General features: G+C 37.0%; 1 protein-coding gene across 4 annotated transcripts in view; it reads right to left on the reverse strand.

Moving 5' to 3' along the window:
• The window catches only part of ZNF385B (zinc finger protein 385B), a 406,146-nt gene that overhangs the window by 307,471 nt on the left and 72,623 nt on the right, over positions 1-26,052 (reverse strand). For all 4 annotated transcript variants that reach the window (XM_023259514.2, XM_045034079.1, XM_045034080.1 and 1 more), the window contains 2 exons: positions 10,470-10,621; positions 9,527-9,844 (listed from right to left, as the gene is read on the reverse strand). In XM_023259514.2, coding sequence (XP_023115282.1) covers positions 9,527-9,842 — 316 coding nt within the window. In that variant the 5' untranslated portion in view covers positions 9,843-9,844; positions 10,470-10,621. Of the gene's footprint in view, positions 1-9,526; positions 9,845-10,469; positions 10,622-26,052 lie in introns of those variants that run through there.

Below are 26,052 nucleotides of genomic sequence, written 5' to 3' on the forward strand. Positions count from 1 at the left end.
CTTGTATTTTTTATTTTAGCCATTCTGACAGGTGTGTAGTGATATCTCGTTGTAGTTTTGATTTGCATTTCCATGATAATGAGTGATGTTGAACATCTTTCCATGTGTCTGTTGGCCATCTGTAGGTTTTTTTCTGGAGAAATTTCTGTTCATGTCTTCTGCGCAGTTTTTAATTGGGTTGTTTTTTGGGGTGTTGAGTTGTGTAAGTTCTTTATATATTTTGGATTCTAACCCTTTATCAGATATGTCATTTGCAAATATCTTCTCCCATTCAGTAGGTTGTCTTTCAGTTTTGTTGATCGTTTTCTCCACTGTGCAGAAGCTTTTTATTTTGATGAAATCCCAATAGTTTATTTTTGCTTTTATTTCCCTTGCCTTAGGAGACATATCTAGAAAAACGTTGCTATGGATGATGTCAGAGACACTACTGCCTGTAATCTCTTCTAGTATTTTTATGGTTTCAGGTCTCCCATTTACATCTTTAATTGATTTTGAGTTTATTTTTGTGTGTGATGTAAGAAAGTGGTCCAGTTTCATTCTTTTGCATGTTGTTCAATTTTCCCAACACCATTTGTTAAAGATACTTATTTTCTTTTTCCCATTGTATATCCTTGCTTCTTCTGTTGGAGACTAATTCAACATATAATCATGGGTTTGTTCCTGAGCTTTCTATCTTGTTCCATTGATCCATGTGTCTATTTTTGTGCCAATACCATGCTGTTTTGATTACTACAGCTTTGTAATGTAATTTGAAATCTGGAATTGTGATGCCTCCAGTTTCATTTTTCTTCCTCAAAATTGTTTTGGTTATTCAGGGTCTTTTGTGGTTCCATACAGATTTTACTATTATTTGTTCTAGTTGTGTGAAAAATGCTGTTTGTATTTTGATAGGGATTACATTAAATATATACATTGCTTTGGGCAATATGGACATTTCAATATTTGTTCTTCCTATTCATGAGCATGGAATATCTTTCCATTTGTTTCTGTCATCTTGAATTTCTTTCATCAGTATTATACAGTTTTCAGACTATAAGCCTTTTACCTTCTTGGTTAAGTTTATTTATAGGTATTTTATTATTTTTGTGTAATAGTAAATGGGATTGTTTCTTAATCTTTCTGTTGTTTCATTATTAGTGCATAGAAGTACAAGGGATTTCTGTACATTGATTTTTGTATTCTGTGACCTTCCTGAATTCATTTACCAGTTCTATCAGCTCTAGTAGTTTTTATACATTTAAATATATAAACTGAGTAAAGTCTTCAGGGTTTTCTCATCTTATGTGCAAATAGTGAAAATTTTACTTCTTCCTTACCTATTTGAATGCCTTTTATTCCTTTCTTTTGTTTGCTGTGGCTAAGATTTCCAGTACTATGTTGAATAAAAGTAGTAAGAGTGCAAATCCTTGTCTTGTTCCTGATCTTAGGAAGAAAGCTCTCAGTTTTTCCCAATTGAGTATGATATCAGCTGAGGGTTTTTCATATATGGACTTTATTGTGTTGAGGTATGTTCTCTCTAACCCTATTTTATTGAAGGCTTTTATTATGAATGGATGTTGTACATTGTCAAATACTTTTTCTGCATTTACTGAAATAATCATAATTTTTTAATATTTTCTCTTTTTGATGTGATGTATCATATTGATTACATTTGCAAATATTGAACCAGTCTTGCAACCCAGGAATAAATCCCACTTGGTCATGGTGAATGATTTTTTAAAATATATATTGTTGGATTCATTTTGCTAACATTTTGTTGAGGATTTTTGCATCTATGTTCATCAGAGATATTGGCCGTAGCTCTCTTTTTTTTGTAGTGTGTTTATCTGGTTTTGGTATCAGGATAATGCATGTCTCATAGGACGAATTTGAAAGTTTTCCTTCCTCTTCAATGTTTTGTAATAGTTTGAGAAGATTAAATATTAACTGTTCTTTAAATGTTTGGTAGAATTCACCTGTGAAGCCAGCTGGTCCTGGACCTTTGCTTGTTGGGAGCTTTTTGATTACTGATTCAATTTCACTGCCAGTAATTTGCCTGTTCAAATACTTTATTTCTTCCGGATTTGATTTTGGAAGATTGTAAGTTTCTAGGGATTTATCCAGTTCTTCTAGGTTGTTCACCCTTATCTTGCTCTTGATCTTAGTTAGGGTAAAGCATTCAGTCTTTCACCATTAAGTATGATGCTAGCTATTGGCTTTTTGTAGTGCTCTTTATTAAACTGAGGTAATTTCTCTCTATTCCTAACTTGCTGAGAGTTTTTATCTTAAATGAGTGTTGAGTTTTCTCAAATTCTTTTACTTTGTCAATTGATATGATCATATGATTTTTCTTCTTTAGCTGTTGATATGATGTTTTATACTACTGATTCTCAAATTGTTGAACCAGTCTTACAAATCTGGACTAAATCTAACTTGGTCATGGTGTAAAATTCTTTTCATACATTACTGGGTTTGGTTTGTTTATATTTTATTGAGAATTTGAGTCTAAGTTCATGAGAGATTAGTCTGTAGCTTTTTTTTTTTTTTAATATATTGTCTTCATCTGATTTTGGTATCAGGGTAATAATAACCTCATAAAGTTAGTTGGAGAGTCTTTCCTCCTCTTCTATTTCCTGGAAGAAATGATAAAATTGGTGTTCTTTAAACCTTTTTTTTGTAGTTTTATTTATTTTGAAAGAGAGAGCATGAGCAGAAGGGTGGGGGGGGGGGGAGAGAGAATTCCAAGCAGGTTCCACACTGTCAGCAGTGCCTAATGTGGGGCTCAAATTCATGAACCATGAGATCATGTCCTGACCCAAAATCAGGCTTAACCGACTGAGCCATCCAGGTGCCCCAAAATTGGTGCTCTTTAAATGCATGGCACAATTCTCTAGTAAAATCCTGTGGATCTAGAAAGTTCTTTTGGGGGAAGCTTTATAATGCATTCTTCTAAGTTACCAAATTTCTGAATGTAGTTTGTAGTATTTTCTTATTACTTTTTTAATTGATGCAAGTTCTATCGTAATATCACCTATATTGTTTGTGTCTTCTTTCTTTTTAATCTTTGTCAGTATTGCTAGGGGCTTATAAATTTCATTGATTTTTTTTCCCCCAAAGAAACAGCTTTTTGTTTCATTAATTTTTCTCTATTGTTTTTCTGTTTTCAACTTCAGATATCTCTGCACTGTTATTTTCTTCCTTCTGCTTGTTTTAGGTTTACTTTTTCTCTTCTAGCTTCTTAATGCAGAGACTTATTTATTGGGAGACCTTTTCTCATTTCAAATATAAGCATTTAATGGTATAAATTTTCTTCTCAGCACTGTTTTAGTTACTTCCCACATAATTTGATATGTCATTTTTCCATTTTCATCTACTCTATGTATTTTTTTATTTCCTTTGAGTTTTACTCTTTGATTCATGGATTAAGAGATATGCTATTTTCCTGTTGGTTTTCTATTATCAATTTCTAGTTTAATTTCATTATGGTCAGAGACATATTGTAATCATACTGTGTATGACTATAATTCCTTTAAATGTGTTAAGGTTTGTCTTATGGCCTGAATATGGTATCACAGTGAATGTTCCATGGGCACTTGAAAAAAATACATGTTCTACTGTTGAGGGGTGGAGTTCTAAATAAATTAGTTAAATCCTGATGCCTTATGATATTGTTCAGATTTTCTATATCCTTGATGATTTTTTGGTCTAGTAATTCTATTATAGAGAGAGAATTGCTGTAGTCTTCAGCCATAACTGGTACATGAACATTTAGAATCATCATGTCTTCCTGGTGGACTGAACCTTTTATCATAATACAATGTCTCTCTTTGTCTCTAATAACATTCCTTGTTCTGAAGTCTATCTTACCATAAATTAATAGATACTCACGCCTTTTTAATTTTTATTACTGTTTGCATGACATATTCTTTTCCATATTTTTACTTTCCACCTACCTATATCATTATACAGTGAGTTTCTTGTTGGCAGCATATAACTGGGTAATTTTTTCAATCTTCTCTGAAAGTCTCTGTCTTTTGCTTATTATATTTGGACCATTTACACGTAAGGTAATTGTTAATACGTTATTCAGTGTCCCATTTATTATTTGTTTCCTCTGGTTCTCATTTCTATGTTTATCTTTTCTTGTTCTGGGAGTTACTTGAAAGTTTTTGTAGTACTCCATCTTGATTTACTTATATTCTTTTTGATTGTGTATCTTTATAAAGCTTTCAGAATAGTTGTTGTAGATATTACAATATACATACTTATCACAATCTCTTGGCATTACCATTTAAATACTTCAAATGAAATATAGATATCTTACTTACATTTGGGTCCCTTACATTTCCCTACTTTTAAATATCATTGTCTTGAGTATGATTTTTGATGAGTTATAATTTTTGTTTTAATCATCAAATACGATTTATACAATTTAGGAAAATGACAGTGTGAGGATTAATTTTATGTGTCAAACCCTGACTGGGCTATGTGGTGTCCAGATATTTGGTCAAATGTTATTTTGGGTGCTTCTGTGAATTTTGGATTGGTCTCACATTTAAATATATAAACTGAGTAAAGCAGATTGTTCTCCCTAATGTGGGCAGGCCTCATCCAGTCAGTTGCAGGCCTGAATAGAACAAAAGGCTGATCCTCCCTGAGTAAGAAGGAATTCTTCCTGCCTGACTGCCTTTGACCTGGGACATAATTTTTTCCTGTCCTCAGATTTAAACATTGTCTCTTCCTGGGTCTCATCCAGGCTGCAGGAAAAACTGCATCCCTGCTCTTCTCAGATGCCCCTCTGTAGTTCCCAGGTTCACTCAGGAGCCTGTGTGCTCACTAAGCCCATAGGAAATCAGAAGAATGCTTCAGTTCTATTTGCCCCTTGCTAGGGGCCAGAAATACCATTGTCTTACTGTCTCTCTGGACCCTCTGAGGCATCAGACTACTTTGTCTGGATCCAAGACTAATCTGTGGTTTCTGTTATTTCCACCCACCCCTTGGGACTAGATGGGGAAAGGAGTAAGGATCCTTCCCATGAAGACTAAGTTATCTAAGCTCTCTTCGCATTACCTGTTTCTCCCTTATGTAGCCAGAGTGTTCTTACAATATTTGACCAACGACAGTGTTGGGAAAGGGATCTTGCTACTACTCATAATGATTTCCTCGCTCAGGAAAAAAAACTACATTGGTACATTCTCACACACACACACACACACACACACACACACACACACACACACACAAATGGTTTTAGCTGCACTCTAAGAGTCTTCCTATTCTTCCGGAATCTGAGATTTAATGGTTTGAATTCTAAGTTTAGTGAAAGAACTGTCCGTGGTTAGGGGTTAGTCACTTCTTACCCAGAGAAATGGCTTAAGTCTCAACCACCACACTGTGGACCCCATGCTCACCCACTGCCAACCCCTACACTATAATGAGACTGACTGACAGGAGGCAAAGTTACCTCTGAAACAGACAGATCTTGGGAAGGCTACCTCTACTATAACATCCCTTCTCCTTTGTGGGGAAGATGAGCTACCACTTTCCTCTGTGTACCAGTCTGTTAGGGCTGCTGTAACAAAAGCACCACAAACTGAGTGGGCTAACAATAGAGATACATCATCTCACAGTTCAGGCAGTCCAGGTTTAAAGTGTGGCAGGGTTGGTTCTTTCCGGAAACTTTGAGAGAAGGACTAATTTCAGATCTCTCTCCTTGATTTGTAGACGGCTGTCTTCTCCCTGTGTCTCTTTACATCATTTCTTTTTGTATATCTGTAAGTCCAAATTTCCCCTTTTTACAAGGATATCAGTCATATTGAATTAGGGTCAACCTAACCCTAAAAACTTCATTTTAATTTACTTTGCAAAGTCCCAATCTTACAAATTCTGAAGTGCTGATGATTAGGATTCCAACATATCTTTTTTTTTTTTTCCAGAGGGACAAAATTTAGCCCACAACACTCCCCAAAGCCAAGCAATGGACGAAAAGGGAGAGTGACTCTTTGTTCCTTGATTATGTGTCTTCTTTGTCAGTGGACTTCCAAGTCTCCCCTGTGCTACCTGAGCAGGCAAGAAAAATGTGGAGTCCCCCACACCCCACTCCACTTCTACCTGCCTGTGCCCCAGGAGCTCCAGGTTTTGAAGAGGAATGTTAGTTGTCAGATGTATTTTGCACATTCCCTCAAGCCCTAAGAGTTGATAAGTACCTAGATAAGAAGAGAGGACACAATCTCACCAGGACTGCCACAATGTGGGAGAAAAAAGCACACACAATTGAGTAATGGAGTCTTTTGCTACAATGTGGGGGTAAGCCAGGAGATGCAACTAAATTTCAGGGATTCCCAATGCCTAAGGGATACTTTGGGGGAGTTCTTCATCCAGAGGGGCCATTAGGAGCACTTGTGACCCACAGACACAAACAGAATAGTAATCCCCTACCAAGAACAGCACTGCAACCTTGCCAAGGCTGTTAGGTAAGGCCACCTCCACCCATCTATCCCTACCTAGGGAGAAGGGCAGGCCAAAGCATGGGAGGCTGGAGGCTAACTGTATCCCATGCTCCATTCTAAACTCCAGGATCTATCTAGCCAAATCTTAATCCAACTCTGACATGGATTTTTTTTTTATATAAATAGAGCTGAATCATTCAAGTCAGAATACTTCTGAATATTCAAAAGTGAGAAGTTATGGGCTGAGAAAGTGTTAAGGGAACTGCTATCCAGCAGGAAACAGATGTTTGATAGATCAAAACTAAAGAAAGTGACTGGAAAAAATAAAAGCATGACAGGCTTGTTCCTCAGTGAGTTGAGACTCTAAATAGTAGACAAGTGTACAGGCACACACACAGCACTAAGGCACAGTCCACTTTAGTGCCTGCTGTTTCACTTAGCATGAGATCGTGGACAGATTCTCTTGTCATTAGGTATTCTTCAGAAATATAATTTCTTTAAAAAATTATATATATATATATATATATATATATATATATAATTTCTTAATGTTTATTTATTTTGAGAGTGAGGGTGAGAGCAGGGGAGGGGCAGAGAGAGAGGGAGAGAGAAAATCCCAAGAAGGCTCCACATTCTTAATGTGGAGCCCGACACGGGGCTCGAACTCACAAACCGTTAGATCATGACCTGAACTGAAATCAAATCAGATGCTTAACTGACCAAGCCACCCAGGTGCCTCCCAAATATAATTTTTAATGCCTATAGTTTCTATCATTCATCTTATAAATGTACTATAACGTATGTAACCTTTCTTCTATTGGACATTCAGGATACACCTAATATTTTGGAATTATAAATCGTGCCATGAGAATCTTTGTACACACATCTATGTTTAATTTCTGTTTCAAAGAGAGAAAGATATTGTTATACCTACTATTTTTTCAAATGGGAGGATTAATGTTAACCACTTCCAGACATTAACTGACTTGTCTTCATCATATGCTAAACCCATCTTCTGACAATGGATAATTGACTATATTATCAGTATATGAAAATTGCCCTTTATATCTAATGTAAAACTTGAAAAGCTGACTCATTTTCTTACCCATCTTCCCATATACTAATATTGTCTTATATTAGATGATGAACTATGTTTTACTAATAGAATACATCCATAATATCCTGGGTATGTCTTAGCTAAATTTATTCATGTCAGCTAATTTCATTAGCATGGAGAAACTCATGAGTTGGAGCTTTACATGCCTAATTTCAAAACCCATCAAAGTGAGATAGTATGCCACATGATAGCAACCATTTGTGACCACAAATAGACCAAACACATTGGTCTGACATTAACCTGAGTGTTACTGCACGGCAGAAAATGGCAGCAAAGTAGTGACAAAGAATAACAGCTTCACTGCTAATTAATTAAATTGGAACTCTCCAATTGGAACTCTCCATCTTCCATTTCCATGCCAAATTATTTCCTCTCCATTCCTAGTCTGAAAATTGGGGATAATCGTAGTAACTACTTCAAGGTTGATGAAAAGATTAAAGGAGAAAATTCCTATAAAGGACCAAAACATGTCCCATAAAATATGATCAGTTAATGTTAGCTACTAATATCACTAATTAGAAGTCACAGGTTACCTCAATCTAGGCATAGATGTTTGGGTTCTAACAGACAGGATTCAAATCTTTACTCAGGGCTATTTGCTCTCTGACTCAGATATAAGACAATAAATCGGTTTTCAACCTGACACCAACTCTATTTCAATATGCGAATACAGATATATTAATGCATCTAATACTTATATTATCATCATAATAAATAAAGACAAAATGGAAAAGTAATTTTCCACTATCATCATGAATGTGTGTGTCATATCCTCAAAGTTCCTTTAAGTTCTCTCACCGCACACTAAGTATTGACTGGGGAAAATAATTTAATGAAATTCAAGAAGTATAAAGAAGTAGTTAGGTTCAGCTTTAAACATAAAAATTATGTCTTTATAGCACACACACAACATTCAGTGGAGCTGAATACGGATCACAGCATAACTTCACAAAGTAAGAAACCATGTAAGAGCACCAAGTGAATCCCACCCAACGGCTGCTCTGCATCATCAACACTGCAGGGTGAACGAACAGTTTGCTGGAATGGAATGTGGAGCTCTTCCACTTACGAGGAAGCTTATCTTGACCTCCCTCATAAACCTGGGTAGGAGGCCCCGTTTTTGTGCAGATCTTCACCACGGATAAGAGTAAATTTCACATTTTCTTTAGTTGTGTCCGAGTGAAGATACCCAATGACCAGCAGTGTGGAAGAGGAAGGGCTGCCTAAGATAAAGGATTTGAAAGAACGTTTCTCAGATTCAGGACAGATGCGGGAAATGTGAAAATTCCTAAGCTTCTGCCTCTACCCAACCTACAGGACAGGGTGAGAGGTAAGAGGTGAGGCAAGAAGGTGCTTGCAGTAGGCCAGAGCTCAGAGGTAAGCCTTGTTGGTTTTGGCAATGCCTGTTCCTATTGTTAGAACACCACTGGCATGTTGCTGCCAGCTCCCTAAAAGAATATAACATGTCTCACACTCAAGATTAATGCTCCTTTTCTGCACCACGGGATGTTATAAATAAAGCTGTAGCTTTTTATGTACTATCAAGTAGTACGCTACCCTACAGAAAGCAGATGAAGGAAACCCAAGAAAGCCTAATTTTGCAGAGAAGGGGAACAAAAAACTGACATCACTGATCTATTTTAAACACATTTCAAAATACATTAGGAAATGTTCACACACTATGGGAATAAGGACCAAGTCTACAATCCAATACACAAAGTGTGTGTGAGTGTGTGTAATGTTTGTATCTAATATATATGAATTTTATACACACACACACACACACACACACACACACACACACACACACACACTCACTGAGAAGTAACAAACAGCTCTTGGAATTACCTGTGGGGAAAAGAATACAGGTTATTGTGGTGGTAGTTTCATGGTGAAAGAGGTCTTGTTCTAAATCCTTCACTTTCTAGAACAGCGGCATCTCTCCCAATAGCACATGGAACCCCTGGGCCTTTCCACCTACCTGCGCTGGTGTTGGTGCTGGGGCTGGCCAGCAGCTGCCCAGAGCCCTGGGCTGGTGGTGGGGGCTGCCCATCACTCAGCTGCTTGACTCGTTTGCGGTGGGATTTACCGTTGTAATGGACCTGGGCCTGGGCTGCGGAGTTCAGCTGGATGTTGCACACCTCACAGAAGGAGAACAGAATTTTCTTTTTCTCTTTACTCAACTGGTCCTCAGGCCTGTCATTCTTTAACCCCTTTTCTTCAAAGCCCCGTAGAAAAGTTGCCATATTCATAATACCATCTTCAGGGTAGTTGTTAGGGCTTAATGAGTACTTCATACCTGAAATTTAAAAAAAGTACAAGTGCTTGCAAAATATATGCTTTCTGATTTTCTAGTATGATTACAATTAATTTTCATGATATGGCTTCAGCTATAAGTCTCCCAGCTGCTCAATGGATGCTCTTTGAAAAAGTCATCACAGCTAACTGATTGAACAAATATGGTCTTTGGACATTTTTTTCTGTCTGTAGTGCTTCCTACTTTATTCCTGACCCACCCTCCTTCCATCTCTCAATTCCTTTGCCCTTTTAACTCCTGCCCACCGCTTAATCTTAGCTGGAAGAATACCATCTCCAGGCAACCCATCAGACCCGGTTTTCAGCTCATATAGTGACCGCCCTTCAGAGCATATGTATGCATTTCATACATAGTTGTGCAATTTGATCTATGAGGGAAGTAACTTCATTTCTGATGTCCCCTAGGCCTAGAACTGTACTGTTTAAATAACAGGCACTTAAATACCTTTTGGAGGAAAGAATAAATATTATGAACCCGGAACTGTGAAAAAGGGTATGTATAGACACAAAAGTATATATAATACATGCGCACCTGCCAACAGTCACATACCCTAACCAGGGGAGGAGCTGAATAACAAAGATTAAAACATAGTATGTCTGCAACTTACATTAGGTTGTGTTCCAAAAGCCCCTTTATAAGTCAGCCAATGGGAATTTGAACATGCTTTCTTACAGTTGTAGTGAAACAAATTGTATTTAGGTTTCCAGATTAGCCCATAAATATCAATTTAATTTTTGATGAGGTTGAAATGCAGAACATCTGAAATAAAAAATAAAATAAATACAATAAATGGTAAGCTAATAATTGAAAATTAGAAAAAGAGTAGAGTAGACTAAGATATAATTTTAAAGTACTGATTTTTTTTCTTCGTGTAGTTAGATAAGGGCATACTGATAGAGTATAACTTAAATGAAGATTTTAAAGGAGACTTTTCAGTACCTCAAGGTCCTTGGGTGATAAAGATGGCCTTGGCTTTTTATTTTGCTCAGTCCCACTTTAACATACGTTATTTTTTCATTTTATTTAAGACCACTATTACAAGCATTTTCATACTTAATTAGAAAACCTTGGATTTTTCCCAGTTCCTTTTTCCTAAGGAAAGTCACTTTACTAGTTGAACAGAACACCTCACTTCTGACACTTCTGGTCACCAAATATATGGAAGTTTTTCCCCAAGCCCAGCAATTCTCTGTGACACCAGCTGGGTGTCCTTCAATGTAACTCAATTTTGACACTATATACCCAGAGAGAGCATCAGATCACACAGGTTAAGGGCTCAGTCCCACAAGACTGCCCCTAACCCCCCCACCCCACACACACTTCAGATTGGCTGAGGTGAAGAGTACTGTGCTATGAGGAATGAAGAATTCAAATAAAGAAAGGATTGTGGTTTATGAGGGACTTCTGTCTATGGTGGAATGACATTGGCTCTAAGCTATTCTGTTGATCCATGGTGACTTAGAGCTGTATGAAAAGGAACGACGAGCTACAGACTATTCTGTATTTGGAGTATTTACCTATTAAATGTTTAAAATTCAGAAAATGAATTATAGCACAGGCTATGACCATAAAGATAGAGGTTGATTCTATGTATACAGTGTGCCAAAAAGAACACCTTATTTATGCTCATACACCCTATTGCAAAGTGCCATTATGTATTATACCATAGGCTAAGTCCTAACCTTCAACGAGTTGTCAGAAAATTGCTAATTTCAATATGTAAAACCTGTGTGTCCCATAAGTATTTTATCCAGATGCCACCATTTTAAGGAACCCCATTTCACAAAATTTATTATAAAATTTATTCAAATTATACATAAATGAGGTTTAAGCAATTTCCATAGGTGAGTTGCAGAAAATAATTGTTATAATTAAAATAGGATTTAACTGCAAATACATCAATATTTTTGCTTTTATCCCCTAAATCCAAAGCATTATGGTTTCACAAAACCATTTTTCTTATAAAACTTTAGAAAATATCAGTGCCACATAAAAGTTATGTTCAAATATACTACTTTGTGTTCTCTCAAAATATTAAAATTTATAAGAATTAGCTGAACTAATTGATAAAGAGATAAATAATTTTAAAATGAGCTCATCATTAACATATTATGCCCTATCTGGAAAACTAATCCATTGTAAAACATAAGTACAATCAAACATCATTTCTAACCTTGCAAGGATAGGTCAGATACCAACCCACTGAATCACTGAAATCTAAGTGCTATATTTCAATTCAAGCAACCAAAATCCTTGACTCAGCTGAGGACCGATGACACTTTTATCTGAAAATTTAATTCAACTTGGAGGTGGCTGGCTTTGCCTATTTTGCTAATTAACATATGATGTTTCACAGAAAAAGGACATACATCAAAATGTTCCATTTTAGTTTTGAAATCTAAAAAGTGATTTCTTTGTATTATCTTATAAAAGATAAATCCTGCTTAGCTGTGATTTTCTGATTGCGATTTGTCTTAGAAATACATTATGCTTCAGAGTTATTTAAATATACATATTCTAACTAAAAAGAAACTTTTAAAATGAAATGAATAGCTACATTAGAATTCTCCTGTAAAACCCTTCAGAATCCCAGCATCCTTCATAATCTTTATCCCTATTTTACTTCCTCCCAGAGTTACTCTCACTTACAGATAATCCCATAAGCCTCCAACACCACATTCATGGGCCACTCTAGGGAGAAGAGGGTACATTCTGTCCACCAAGTCCCAATTTATTAGCCCTGGCTCTGGCTTCACAATTTCCTCCTCTCAAGGAGGAAAATATGTTTAGCTCCTCTTAAGAGCCACTTTCAACCAGAATATCTTTCATTCCAGAGGTCTTGAGAAAAAGACCTAGAGATGATAGAGAGGCAAGATAGCAGAGTCTCAATGTACACTTTTGGCCTGTGATGATATAATTTCTAGGCTTATAATATGTGTGTCACTGATATTTATAATGTCAATTTTCTGGCTAGGGGGAAGCTAAAAGTGAGTTTAAGTGGAAGAAGAATGAAAAATCTCATTTTATGTTTTAAAGGTTTTTGTTTGTTTTTTTTTTTTTATCAGACTATCTTAAATTTCATGTTTCACTTGCATAGGGAAGAAGGATCTTCAGGGGTATCCATTCTGAAGTAGAGCAGTAGGCAGCATTCTGCTTTGGAATGCCATGCAAACTTACCTGCAGGTAAGAGAAGCCAGAACTAGATCAGGTACTCTGTGCTCTCTTTGTATGATTTTAACAGATTAGATGGCCAATCATTTAACATCCATGAAAGAATAAGATATTTTGGAACAGGTCAAGGAATAAGATATTTGGTCCTTGAGTCGCTGCTTTTTGGGAAAAATATATGATAGGATAGGGGTGCCTGAGTGGCTAAGTAGGTTAAGCTTCCAACTTGGGCTAAAGTCATGATCTCAGGGTTCATGGGTTCGAGTCCCGCTTTTGGCTCTGTGCTGACAGCTCAGAGCCTAGAGCTGCTTCAGATTCTATGTCTCCCTCTCTATCTGCCCCTTATCCACTCGTGCTCAATCTCTCTCTGTCTCAAAAATAAACAAACATTAAAAAAAAAAAAAAGCAATGGGGGCGCCTGGGTGGCGCAGTCCGTTAAGCGTCCGACTTCAGCCAGGTCACGATCTCGCGGTCCGTGAGTTCGAGCCCCGCGTCGGGCTCTGGGCTGATGACTCAGAGCCTGGAGCCTGTTTCCGATTCTGTCTCCCTCTCTCTCTGCCCCTCGCCCGTTCATGCTCTGTCTCTCTCTGTCCCAAAAATAAATAAACGTTGGAAAAAAAAAAAAAAAAAAAGCAATGTTAGTAAGCTGCTTAAAAAAAAAAAAAAAAAGCTGATAGGATAGTCAGTGACTATCTAAAGGAGTGACTTTTAAATGACCAGGATGTGATGCATCAGGAAAGTTTATACCCAACTTTCCTGTGTAGTTATCCAATTGTTTTTTATAATAAATAGAATTTTTTTATAATAATTATGATAAATCAGGAAACTAATTCAGAGGTAAGATATCTCCATTATGCATGTGGAAAATACATTCTTTGACACAAAACTGCCACACCAGACAGAGAACATGGGAAGAGATTTCCTCACTTCTACATAAGTATGTAAGGCCCTGCCCCACCCCATGGATTTATTGTCTCATTTTCCAACTCAAGTCAATCAGTTTTATCCATTTCTCATTCATTCTTTAACCTATAACAATCTGGATCATAACCTTTTCCAAATTTAGTAATTCTCTTTGAAAAGTCACTATAAACACTTCCTTTTTTTCAGGAGTTTTGGGGTTATTTGTTTTTTTTTTTTTTAGAAAGAGACCATTGCAAGAGACACTTTTTTTTTAATGTTTGTTTATTTTTAAGAGAGACAGAGACACAGTGTGAGCAGGGGAGGGGCCGAGAGAATGGGAGACACAGAATCAGAAGCAGGCTCCAGGCTCTGAGCTGTCAGCACAGAACCTGATGCAGGTCTCGAACTCACGAACAGTGAGATCATGACCTGAGCTGAAGTTGGACACTTAACCAACTGAGCCACCCAGGTGCCCCTTGAGACAACACTTTTATCTTAGAAATCTCTGTGCATCTCAATATCTACAAGAAAAAAGTTTTTATTTTCTTTCTTTTTTTTAAAGTTAAATCCAAGTTAGTTAACATATGGTGTAATAATGGTTTCAGGGGTAGAATTTAGTGATTCATCACTTACATATAACACCCAGTGCTCATCCCAATTAAGTGCCCTCCTTAATGCCCATTAGCCATTTAGCTCATCCTCCCAGCCACCTCCCCTCCAGCAACCCTCAGTTTGTTCTCTGTATTTAAGAGTCTTATGGTTTGCCTCCCTCCTGTTTTTATTTTATTTTTCCTTCCCTTTGCCTATGTTCACAGGTTTTGTTCCTTAAATTCCACATATGAATGAAATCATATATTTATCTTTCTCTGACTGACTTATCTCATTTTGCATAATACACTCTAGTTCCATCCACATTGTTGTAAATGGCAAGATTTCATTCTTTTTGATCACTAAGTAATATTCCATGATATATATACATACACAAATATGTGTGTGTGTGTATATGTGTGTGTGTGTACGCACACACACACATACACACACACACACATCTTTATCCATTCACTAGTCAATGGGCATTTGGGCTTTTTCCATACTTTGGCTATTGTTGATAGCGTTGCTATAAACATTGGGGTGCATGTGCCCCTTCAAACACTCCCTGATTGCCAAATCCAAGATGGTCCTCTCCTCACTCCTCATTTTTCTTGAAGTCCTCATGATGCTCCTCTTGCAAGGGTCTCTTCTACTCTCCTGAAGCATTTTTTTTTTTGTATAGCAAGCCTGGCACCCAATTCTCATATTAGCATTTTAATTACTTATAGAGTTTTATTATATTTGTATAGTAAATATCACTCAAGTTTATTGACTATCTAGGCAGAGCACTTGATGCTAGGGAAACAACAGTCAACAGGGTGGATCAGATGCCAGCCTGAAGGGACCCTGTAGTCTAATAAGAAATAGAGAGGAGAAAACAGGAAATTATAACAGAGTGATAAATGCTGCAGAAAAGTTTACCTTTTCCTTCCTTGCTAGATTTCAAGTTCCTTGAGGATAAGGACTGTGCTTTGTCTTTGTATCCTCAGCATCTAAGACTGTGTTTAGTACAAAGTAGGCACTTAATAAATATTTGCTGAATAAATGAATGCTGAATAAATGACTGTACATGTGTGATGTGTAGCATGGGTTGTGAACACAATAACAGGTCGTTTTCCAATAATTTCAGCTTATAAGTGGGCTGAGTACACAGCTGTCTGCACCTTGAGATTTTAAAAACAGCAGTACCTATGCATGCCCAAAATGAAAAAAATACAACCACTAATTTGCAAACTAAAATTGCAATTACTTAGGGAAAACTCCTTCATCCCTTAACTGAAAACAAAATTAAGAGTTCAAATTCTACTGGGGAGTAAGTCACATACTAACATGAGCACATTTGTGCCAACATGGATATGACCTCTGCTCCCTCCTCAACTTTTACAGAGAATGGAGTGCTGGGTATAGAGGAAGCCACTGGGTAATCTTCAGCCCCCAGGCAAGCATGTGCTTTGTTCTCTTGTTGCTCCTGTAACCAATGGTCGGCATCAAGATCTAGACCTTGAATCTTCTGTGCACCCTATTGTCAATGCCTCTGGGTTTCCACCAGTTGCACTTAATTTTGTTTTGTTTTTTTTTTTTTAGCGTTTATTTATTTTTGAGACAGAGACAGACAGAGCATGAACGGGGGAGGGTCAGAGAGAGGGAGATACAGAATCTGAAACAGGCTCCAGGCTCTGAGCTGTCAGCACAGAGCCCGACACGGGGCTCAAACTCACGGACCATGAGATCATGGCCTGAGCTGAAGTCCTCCGCTTAACCAACTGAGCCACCCAGGCGCCCCTCACTTAATTTTGATGTATCGGTCTGACTGGTGCTGGATGAACTTCTTGGTCCTCTTTTTAACAATCTTGGGTTTCGCCAGAGGTCTAAGGACAGCCAGGATGCCTAATAACAATTTTGGTTCTTTTTTTCCCAAGTTTCAATGGGTACTTTTATTATTTAATAAATCACCAATTTTGTCTCCCTACCTACAATTAGAATTTCATCTTATTTCCATGCTGAGTGGTAAACCATGGCAAAGCTAATCAGAATAAGCTACTTCAAAAAGAGAAGCTAACACAGCTCATTTTCTTTTAACAGCCAACATATAAATAAGTGCACAATGGTTTAGTCACTAAGAAATTCAAATGGGATCTTGAAGAATGTAGGCAAATCCAGGGTGCAGTAAAAAGGAGCTTAGATGCTGTGCAACTGTTTTAGGGTTCCTGACACTGCATCTCTTGGCCACTAGCTGAATCTTGCCATGGGGGAAGATTTTAGCTAACGCCAAGTAGAGATGCAACAAGTGCTAAGTTGACTTAGGGGCTGTGCACAGTAATCAAAAGGCAGGAAAGTACTAAACACTGCTGAGACCATTCATGCCAGGAAGGAGTTTACCTTCCAGGAGCTCTAAACTGGCACCTCTCCCAGTGCTCACATGGCTGACTTTATCCTCTGTGTTCCATTTGACACAGCAAGTAGCAGTGTCTCCACCACCTCTGATGGTGATGTGGCTCCTGGAAGTGGCTTTCACCACCTCATCCATGAGGGCTTTAGTTCCTTGGGCAAAAGTTTCCCATTCAAATACACCCACAGGTCCATTCCACACAATCTGCTTAGTCCCAGCAACTAACTGTCTCAGTATACTTCTTGCTGCTCTCAGGTACAACAATGTAAGCCCAGCCAGCCAGCAGGTATGCCAGAGGCCACAGTGGCTTGGCCAGTCTTGGCATTCTCATCAGTGACAAAGTCAACAGGCAAGGTCATTTTCACATCATTCTTCTCAGCTTTGGAGGTCAGACAAGATAAAAACACACAAATGGGGAAGAGTTAGGACTATGACACTGATTGTTGACCAGTTCACTATGTTACCAGTGTCTCGTCCTGACTCCTAAACTCCTATTTCAAAAGAGGGTAAACAGTTGAGTCCTTGGGCACCAGGCTACAAACAACGCTCTTTCCCCAAATACAGAGCATCTGGGAAAATTAAGAGGCCAGTAGAGTATGTTCATTTTGTGGTATATTTCAGTATTTATTTCATAATAGGATCCACATATGGGAGGCTATAATTAGTTCAATTCAACTAGGCAATTATTTATTAGACACTGACCATATACAACACACTATCTTTGGCTCCTATGGTGCCTAAAGAAATGAATAAAATAAATGAATATAATAAAGAGCTTAAAATAAACTAGAAGAAGCAATCATTCTGCTGCTCATTGTTGGTGAGAGTGACTATGGAGAATTCTTTGTTTAACAGTCCCCAAAGTACTCAGCATACTTCTACAGCATTTTAGCTTTATTACATTGGATTGAAATTACTTCTTAGTATTTGATGTCACTAGACGGTTCATCTGTCTCAGATTTTTTTTTTTTTCCTGATCACCTACTGGCACTTTGCTGAGTGCTAGTGAAATAGATTGTAATAGGGTGCTCTGGTCTAATGTGAATCCCAAGAGATTTTGACACTAATTACAGAATAATAAAAACTGACATTTTAATGCTTTTTGCAGTTTGTTTCCCTTGTGAAAAAGATTTGAATTCAGTTTTGGGGACACACCACTCATTTGTTTTGGAGAAAACATCTTGGAAGATCTTTTAATCATTTGGTTATGTGAAGATGTATAGGTAAAGCATTGACTCTGTTCTATAATGGAGACTCTGAAAATAATATGGCTCCAAAGAGCTTAATCTGCTTTTCATAATCATATAAAAGGTTGTCTTCTCTGTGGCATGGCTGCATCTCTGCAAATTATCTTTTCTTTCGCAAAATATTTCTTTCCTGTAAGTGGATTTAAATTGTATTGTCCCCGAAAGTTTTGGTTAGATACTAGGAGATGAATGTATTTTCTTGTTCAAGCAAATACCTGCCAGAGATCAGTGGAGATTGGAATCCACAGGAAGGATGTGAACACATCTTTCCTTAGAAAGAAAAATGACCGGAATTGGTGAAGCTCAAATTGGACTATCCTGTATAAGACCCATGTTTGGAGTCATTCCAGATTAATAAACTCAACTTTGGAAAGTACTGATGTTGTTCTGAATTATCTTTGGAGTTAAAGAAAAACCACACCTCTCTGGATGGGTATACGATTATCACAAAAGGAAGACATTCTTCCATTGTCACTCTTACCAAAAGATTGATGAGGACAGACTATAGACACACACAGGCATGAGCCTGTGACTGTCTCTGGGTTTGGGGAACAAGGGACCTGTGATCCAAGTATGAGAGACTTGTTCCAGACACTCTCTCTGTTAGGAGATAAATTGACCCCTGAAACAGATAGGTAGGCCTGATACTGGGCAGAGAAGACTCTGTAAAATAGAGAATGCCTGTGGAGAGCTTTGGTCTATGAACTCATCTGGAACTATCTAATAACAACTGTGTGATTCTCCACTTGTGTTTCTTTTTTTTTTTTTTTTAATCCCAAAGCTATTAATGAAATCATACAAATATCACAGCTGATCTTTTAACTACTGTGGGAATTTTGCAAGAGTCTGGAATGCCAACCTGGGGTAAAGCCATACATGGTAGACTGCAGCACAGGGTTGAAGGATATTAGCATATTAATGAATAGCAACAAAAAAAAATGCAGTGGCCCAGAGCTAGGCAGCCAGTTAAGATGTTGAATAACTACTGGTCTAGAATATCTTAGGGTTTCAAAAAAGTATATGAGAAGGGCAAGTTGGTAGAATATTGAAATTCTTGCACTGAGTAGGGTAGAGATTTGAGCTATTTTGAATTAGGTAAATAAACTAGAGCATCTGAGTTACCTAAATGTAAATAAAACAAGGTTATTCTATTCTAATCCATTATCATAAGATTCTAAACCAATTAGATGGTTAGCACTTAGAAGATACATCATATTGGTAAAATAAAATAATTGCTATGATTAATTCAGGTGAAGTACAGCTTCAGCCAAAATCTGCTAGTTCATTTGGTCTTGGCCTTAAGAAGGACAAACAGTTGAATGTCTATGTAGATCAATGTCTTTCTTGTACCTTTGATCTTCTGAATGGTCCAAGTTTCCACATATACATATAGTATAACAATGTCAGTATTGATAACAGGAAATGTAGTTTGTTCTTACTGTCAGAATATCAATTTCAAATATTTATGTGCATTTCAGCTAAAACTAGGATTGAAAATATACTTATATGCTTAATACATTGAGGTTCTACCAGTAGAAAAAAATGTGTTTTTTTAATTTTAATTTATTTTTTAATTTATATCAAGTTAGTTAGCATATAGTGCAACAATGATTTCAGGAGTAGATTCCTTAATGCGCCTTACCCATTTAGCCCACCCCCCTCCCACAACCCCTTCAGCAACCCTCTGTTTGTTATTCATATTTAAGAGTCTTTTATGTTTTGACCCCTCCCTGTTTTTCATATTATTTTTGCTTCCCTTCCCTTATGTTCATCTGTTTTGTATCTTAAAGTCCTCATATGAGTGAAGTCATATCATATTTGTATTTCTCTAATTTCACTTAGCATAATACTCTCTAGTTCCATCCATGTAGTTGCAAATGGCAAGATTTCATTCTTTTTGATTGCCGAGTAATACTCCACTGTGTGTGTGTGTGTGTGTGTGTGTGTGTGTGTGTATATGTATATATATATATATATGTATATATGTATATATATACATATATATATATATATATATATGCGTGTGTGTGTGTGTATGTCTGGATGTGTATGTGTGTGTGTGTGTATATATACATATATATATGTATATATTAGGAAAATAATTCCTAAATAGTATTTTCTTTTTTTTGTAGAAAGATTCATGTCCTAATGGAATTAAAGAAATAAAAACTAAATATAGTGCCTCAAGGTTATTTGTGTAAAATTAGGAAAGCTAGCACACCACAGAATTCTACAGAGATTAGAATTATAATCTGTATATGTATATATACACACACACACACACACACACACACACACACACACACACACACATCTTCTTTATCCATTCATCCATCAATGGACATTTGGGCTCTATCCATACTTCAGCTATTGGTGATAGTGCTGCTATAAACATTGGGGTGCATGTGCCCCTTCAAAACAGCATACCTGTATCCCTTGAATAAATACCTGATAGTGCAATTGCTGGCTCATAGGGTACCTGCACACTGTTGAGGAACCTGCACACTGTTTTCCAGAGTGGCTGCACCAGTTTGCATTCCCACCAGCAGTGCAAAAGAGATCCTCTTTCTCCACATTCTCGTTAACATCTGTTGTTGCCTGAATTGTTAATGTTAGCCATTCTGACAGGTGTGAGGTGGTATCTCAACATGGTTTTGATTTGTATTTCCCTGATGGTGATTGATGTTGAGCATTTTTTCATGTGTCATTTGGCCATCTAGATGTCTTCTCTGGAGAAGTGTCTATTCATGTCTTTTGCCCATTTCTTCACTGGATTATTTGTTTTTTGGGGTGTTGAGTTTGATCAGTTCTTTATAGATTTTGGATACTCTTTACTTGATACGTCGTTTGCAAATATCTTCTCCCATTCTGTCAGTTGCCTTTTAGTTTTGCTGATTGTTTCCTTCGCTGTGCAGAAGGTTTCTATTTTGATGAGGTCCCAATAGTTCATTTTTGCTTTTGTTTCCCTTGCCTCTGGAGATGTGTGAGAAGCTGCCGCGGCCAAGGTCAAAGAGGTTTTTGCCTGCTTTCTCCTCGAGGATTTTGATGGCTTCCTCCCTTACATTTAGGTCTTTCTTCCATTTTGACTTTGTGTATGGTGTAAGAAAGTGGTCCAGGTTCAAAAAATGTATGTTTGTTATTACAAGAATAAAATGTTGCCATAATCAATGTTAATTATGAAAGCTGTTAATTTTAGATAAAAAAAACAATTACTAAAAATTTTCAATCAGTTAAACAGAGAAATTGATTGACAACTAAATCTAGCACTAGCTATAGAAATACAGAGGAAACATATGCTTATTTTGAGGTACAAATATTTGTAAACAGTTTAATAATATTAAGATAGAAATCAGATTATAATTCTAATCTCTGTAGAATTCTGTGGTGTGCTAGCTTTCCTAATTTTACACAAATAACCTTGAGGCACTATATTTAGTTTTTATTTCTTTAATTCCATTAGGACATGAATCTTTCTACAAAAAAAAGAAAATACTATTTAGGAATTATTTTCATCTTCTGAGAGTGAAGTAAAGGCTCTGTCTCTGAAGACAGAGAAAACTTCAAATCATGAAGACCTGGGCAAGGGCAGATGTTGCAACCCTGTTCTTCCCACAGCCTTGCCAGGGCAGGAGTGCCACCTTGAACACTGTCCTGATCAGACCCTGGAACCACTGCAGCAGGTCAAGAACCAAGTCTTTGTGTGAAGCAGAAACAAGCTCTCCTGGCCTTTGCATCTTCTAGGCATGGAAGAAAATGTGAGCAATTTAGTAGATGGCCCCACAGAAGCTCAATCAGCCCTTCAAGGAAGTAATGCTCGCAGTTCATTCAGTTCTCAGGTAATCTTAAAATGTTTACAAACAAGAATGGCATTTTCTGACTTTTGCTACATGGAAAATTGTAGTTACAGAGACCATATTATACAGTCTAGTTTTGTTCTAGTCATAGTCTTTTTATATACCACCTAGATACATTTTGAGATTTATTGTGTTTTTTTTTTTACTCATTATAAAAGTAATGGATTATTCTAGAAATTTTGGGAAATACAAAGAGAAAAAAAATCATTGAAGGAAAATTCTCCATGTTCCCACCATTCAAAGTTCACCAAATTTGTTTATTTCTAGTCTTTTTAAATACACATATTGTTCTCACAGAATTCTAGTTAGACAATACGTACTTTGATAAGAGCTCAAATATATAAAAAATAATTACTGAGCTCTTAAATTGATTATATTTACCTGAAATTTGATGAACAAGAAGTCAATTTTCCCCCCTCTGGTATGTATCAAATGTAACTGAAACAAATGTTCTAAAGAAGAGAAACAGTGCTGTGGACACCTTTAATAGGGGTCTACACCCTCAACTACTGGGAGTAATAAAAAAATAGGTTGTTTGGATAATCATGGAAGTTTGAGAGACAACTGAGAGCTAGGGCAGAGTTGAACAATAAAGTTCATCTACACAAAGCCAGCCCTTCAATATAGGAAGAAGTGGCTGTTTTAGCTAATGCATAGAAACCAAAACTGAGGGGCAGCTGGGTGGCTCAGTTGGTTAACCGCCCAACTTCAGCTCAGATCATGATCTCACAGTTTGTGAGTTCGAGTCCCACGTCAGGCTCTGTGCTGACAGCTCAGAGCCTGAAGCCTTCTTCGGATTCTGTCTTCCTCTCTCTCTGCCCCTCCCCTGCTTGCTCGATCTCTCTCTCAAAAATAAATATTTAAAAAAAATTTTTTTTAAAAAGAAACCAAAACTGAGAGTCAAGCAAAAGAAAGAAAGAGTGGAGTATATTCCAAATTAAAGAACAAGATAAAAACCTCAGAGAGGCACCTGGGTATCTCAGTCAACTAAGTGTCTGACTCTTGATTTCGGCTCAGGTCATGATCTCAAGGTTTGTGGGTTCAAGCCCTGCATAGGGCTCCGTGCTGACAGTGCAGAGCCTGCTTGAGATTTTCTCCTTCTCTGCCCCTCCTCTGTTCTCTCTCAAAAATAAATAAATAAACATTAAAAAATCCTCAAAAAATATAACGAAATGAAGATAAATATTTTGCCTGACTAAGAGTTCAAGGTAATGGCCATAAAGATGCTCACTGAACTCAGAAGAACAGATAAACATAGTGAGAACTTCAACAAAGGGACAAAAAATATAAGAAAGTTCCAAGCAGAAAAAAATGGAATTAAAGGATACAATAACTAAACTGAAAAATATACTAGAGGGTTTCAATAGGAGACTAGATGAAGCAGAAGAAAGGATCAGTGAACTCAAAGAGCAGAAGAACTTACTCATCAGAGTAGCAAAAAGAAAAAAAAGAATAAAAACAAGTAAAAATAGGTCAAGGGACTTTTTGGACATCATCAAGGTGACTAACATTTGCATTACAAGAGTCCCACAAGAAGAAGAGAGAGAAAGAAGCAGAAAACTTATTTGAAGAAAGAATGTCTTAACATTTCCCTAACCTGGGAAAAGAAGCAGATATCCAGATTCAGGAAGCCCACAGAGTTTCAAATAAGATGAACCCAAAGAGAACCACACCAAAACAGACTATAATTAAAATATCAAAAGTTAAAGACAAGAGGAGAATTTTAAAAGTAGCAAGAAAAAACCCAACTTGTTACACACAAGAAAATCTCCATTAAGACCCTAAGCAGATTTTTCAGCAGAAACGTTGCAGGCCAGAAGGGAGCAGCACAATATATTCAAAGTGCTGAAAGAAAAAAAAAAAAAAAAAATCTAATCAAGAATACTCTGTCCAGCAAAGTTATTCAGAACTGAAGGAGAGAAAAAGAGTTTTCTAGATAAGCAAAAGCTAAAGGAGTTCATCACCACTTAGCTGGCCTTAAAAGAATTGTTAAAAGGACTTCTTTAAGCTGAAAAGAAGGGGCACAGATTAGTAACAAAAAACATATGAAAGTATATATCCCTTTAATAAAAATATATTAAAGGTAGCAGATTAATCACTTATAACTGCTAGCATGAGGTTAAAAGGCAAGAGTCCTAAAGACCATGGTGCTGAACCATCCGCCTCTGCAACTTGTTGAAAGAAAACGGGCTATATCTTGGAGACCATTCCAGTATAAAAAAAAAAAAGTCTTATCAGAGGCAGGAGGACAGTTCTGCTCAGGCTTCCTTCTTGTGCTCAGACTCTAGAGGAGAACACACATGCAGTAAATAACCTCAATCCAGCTTCTCCAGTCAACTTCTCTCTTTACTTCACCTACAAAATTAGGATACTAGAGATTTATCTGTATCACCATTCTGAAAGCTGAAAGCCAAATTGCTGTGGAAGCCTGAGCAACTGTCAGATAAAGGAATGGCACTATAATTAATCCACTGGAACCAAGCTTAGGTATCATTTATCATTTGTTCTTTCAAAAGTCAAAGAAGTTATATTAGTTGTGCAGAACATGCAGAATTTTAACATCTGTGGATATTCAAAAATAGAATATAAACTTTCCTATAAGGATTCCAGCCCTGATGATTACTTTTTCACATCAGAAAGTGTAGCTTTTGAGAATGTGATTTTCATTCTTTATTTCTGTTATAATATTTTAAAACTCAGGCTGGAATAATTGAAGATGCCATGCTCTAATGTAGACACACACATAACAGTGCACTTAGGTAACAGTTAATATGGAGACATCAGTAGTTTTAAAGTCAGTACCTTCTATGGGTAATTTTATCTGGCCCTTAGGCAGGTTCTTATCTCACCCTTGTAGTTAGGCCCTATTACAAAGTACTGCCACTAATAGGGAACAAAGACTGCTTTAGATAAGGGATTGTATTCTCATGGGTCAAAGCACACAGCAAGTGTAATGTACTTAAGAGTAATATGAGAAGAAAATAGCAATTCCCAAGGCTCCCTTAAAAATTTAGAACATCAGGTCAAGATTCGAAACTGACAGCTTCAGTGGGTGTGATACGGCTGCCAGGCAATGACCCTGCAAGCCCTGTTGGAGAAATTAATCCCAAAGGTACCACAGGCAGAAGATGACCCAATTACTGAGAAGAAGGTCAGGTATATAAAAGACAATGATGAGAACAGGCCACGAGGACTCGAATATCAGGACAATTGATATTGTCAGATTTTGATTGTAAGTCAAAATCAGAAACTGCTCAGAGAGAAAAGGATAAAATGCCTTGTTGAAAATCAGTGTCCTGAAGCTCCTGGGGGTAATACCAACCTGCTAGGTTCCAAATGAAAGAAAAACCACTAGGTTCATTATGTCATCACCCCACTGTTAGTTGGAACTGATGTGAAATAGAGAAGGCAGGCAAAGATGACCCAGAAAAGAGATGTGCAGACTATGAGTCTGATGACAAGTATGTTGATTTTGTTGAATTTTTAATTTATTGCCACTTCTGACTACCTGTTCTTTCCATATTGATTTTCTTTTAAATGGTCTTTGCCGTTTTAAAATTGATCCTGAAAACTGTTCTTTGCCAAAAATCTGTGCTGCTTCTGATGTTCCATTTAATGATATTTAAAGTATTTATTTTCTTACTTTCCCCTGAAAGAAATGACTGACTTTGACTTAATTCTATTATAGGAGAAAACTGGAAAAATAAGGAAAACCAAATGTATTTGTTTCCGCTAAGCATAATTGCTAGACTTATTCTATAAAATGTTCATAAAGTATATTCCTCCAACTATTCTCAGATTCTTAATTTTAAAATTATGAAGTTGTTAAAATCACTCTGATTTACACTCAGAAAAGACTTAGGAAAAGAGCAGCCTGTGTGCAATGGGTTCAGCCACTCAAATCCTGATCTACCGGTGACATTATTGGGCTTTAGACCAATTTCATGTTTTCAGATGCATAAGTGGGTACAAGGTGCTTTTGCATTATAGGTAGCTGGCAATCAACCATCCCTATGTAAGTAGGGATTGTGGTGAAAG

The sequence above is a fragment of the Felis catus genome, chromosome C1 (genome assembly GCF_018350175.1).
Source record: "Felis catus isolate Fca126 chromosome C1, F.catus_Fca126_mat1.0, whole genome shotgun sequence".
Lineage (NCBI taxonomy): Eukaryota > Metazoa > Chordata > Mammalia > Carnivora > Felidae > Felis > Felis catus.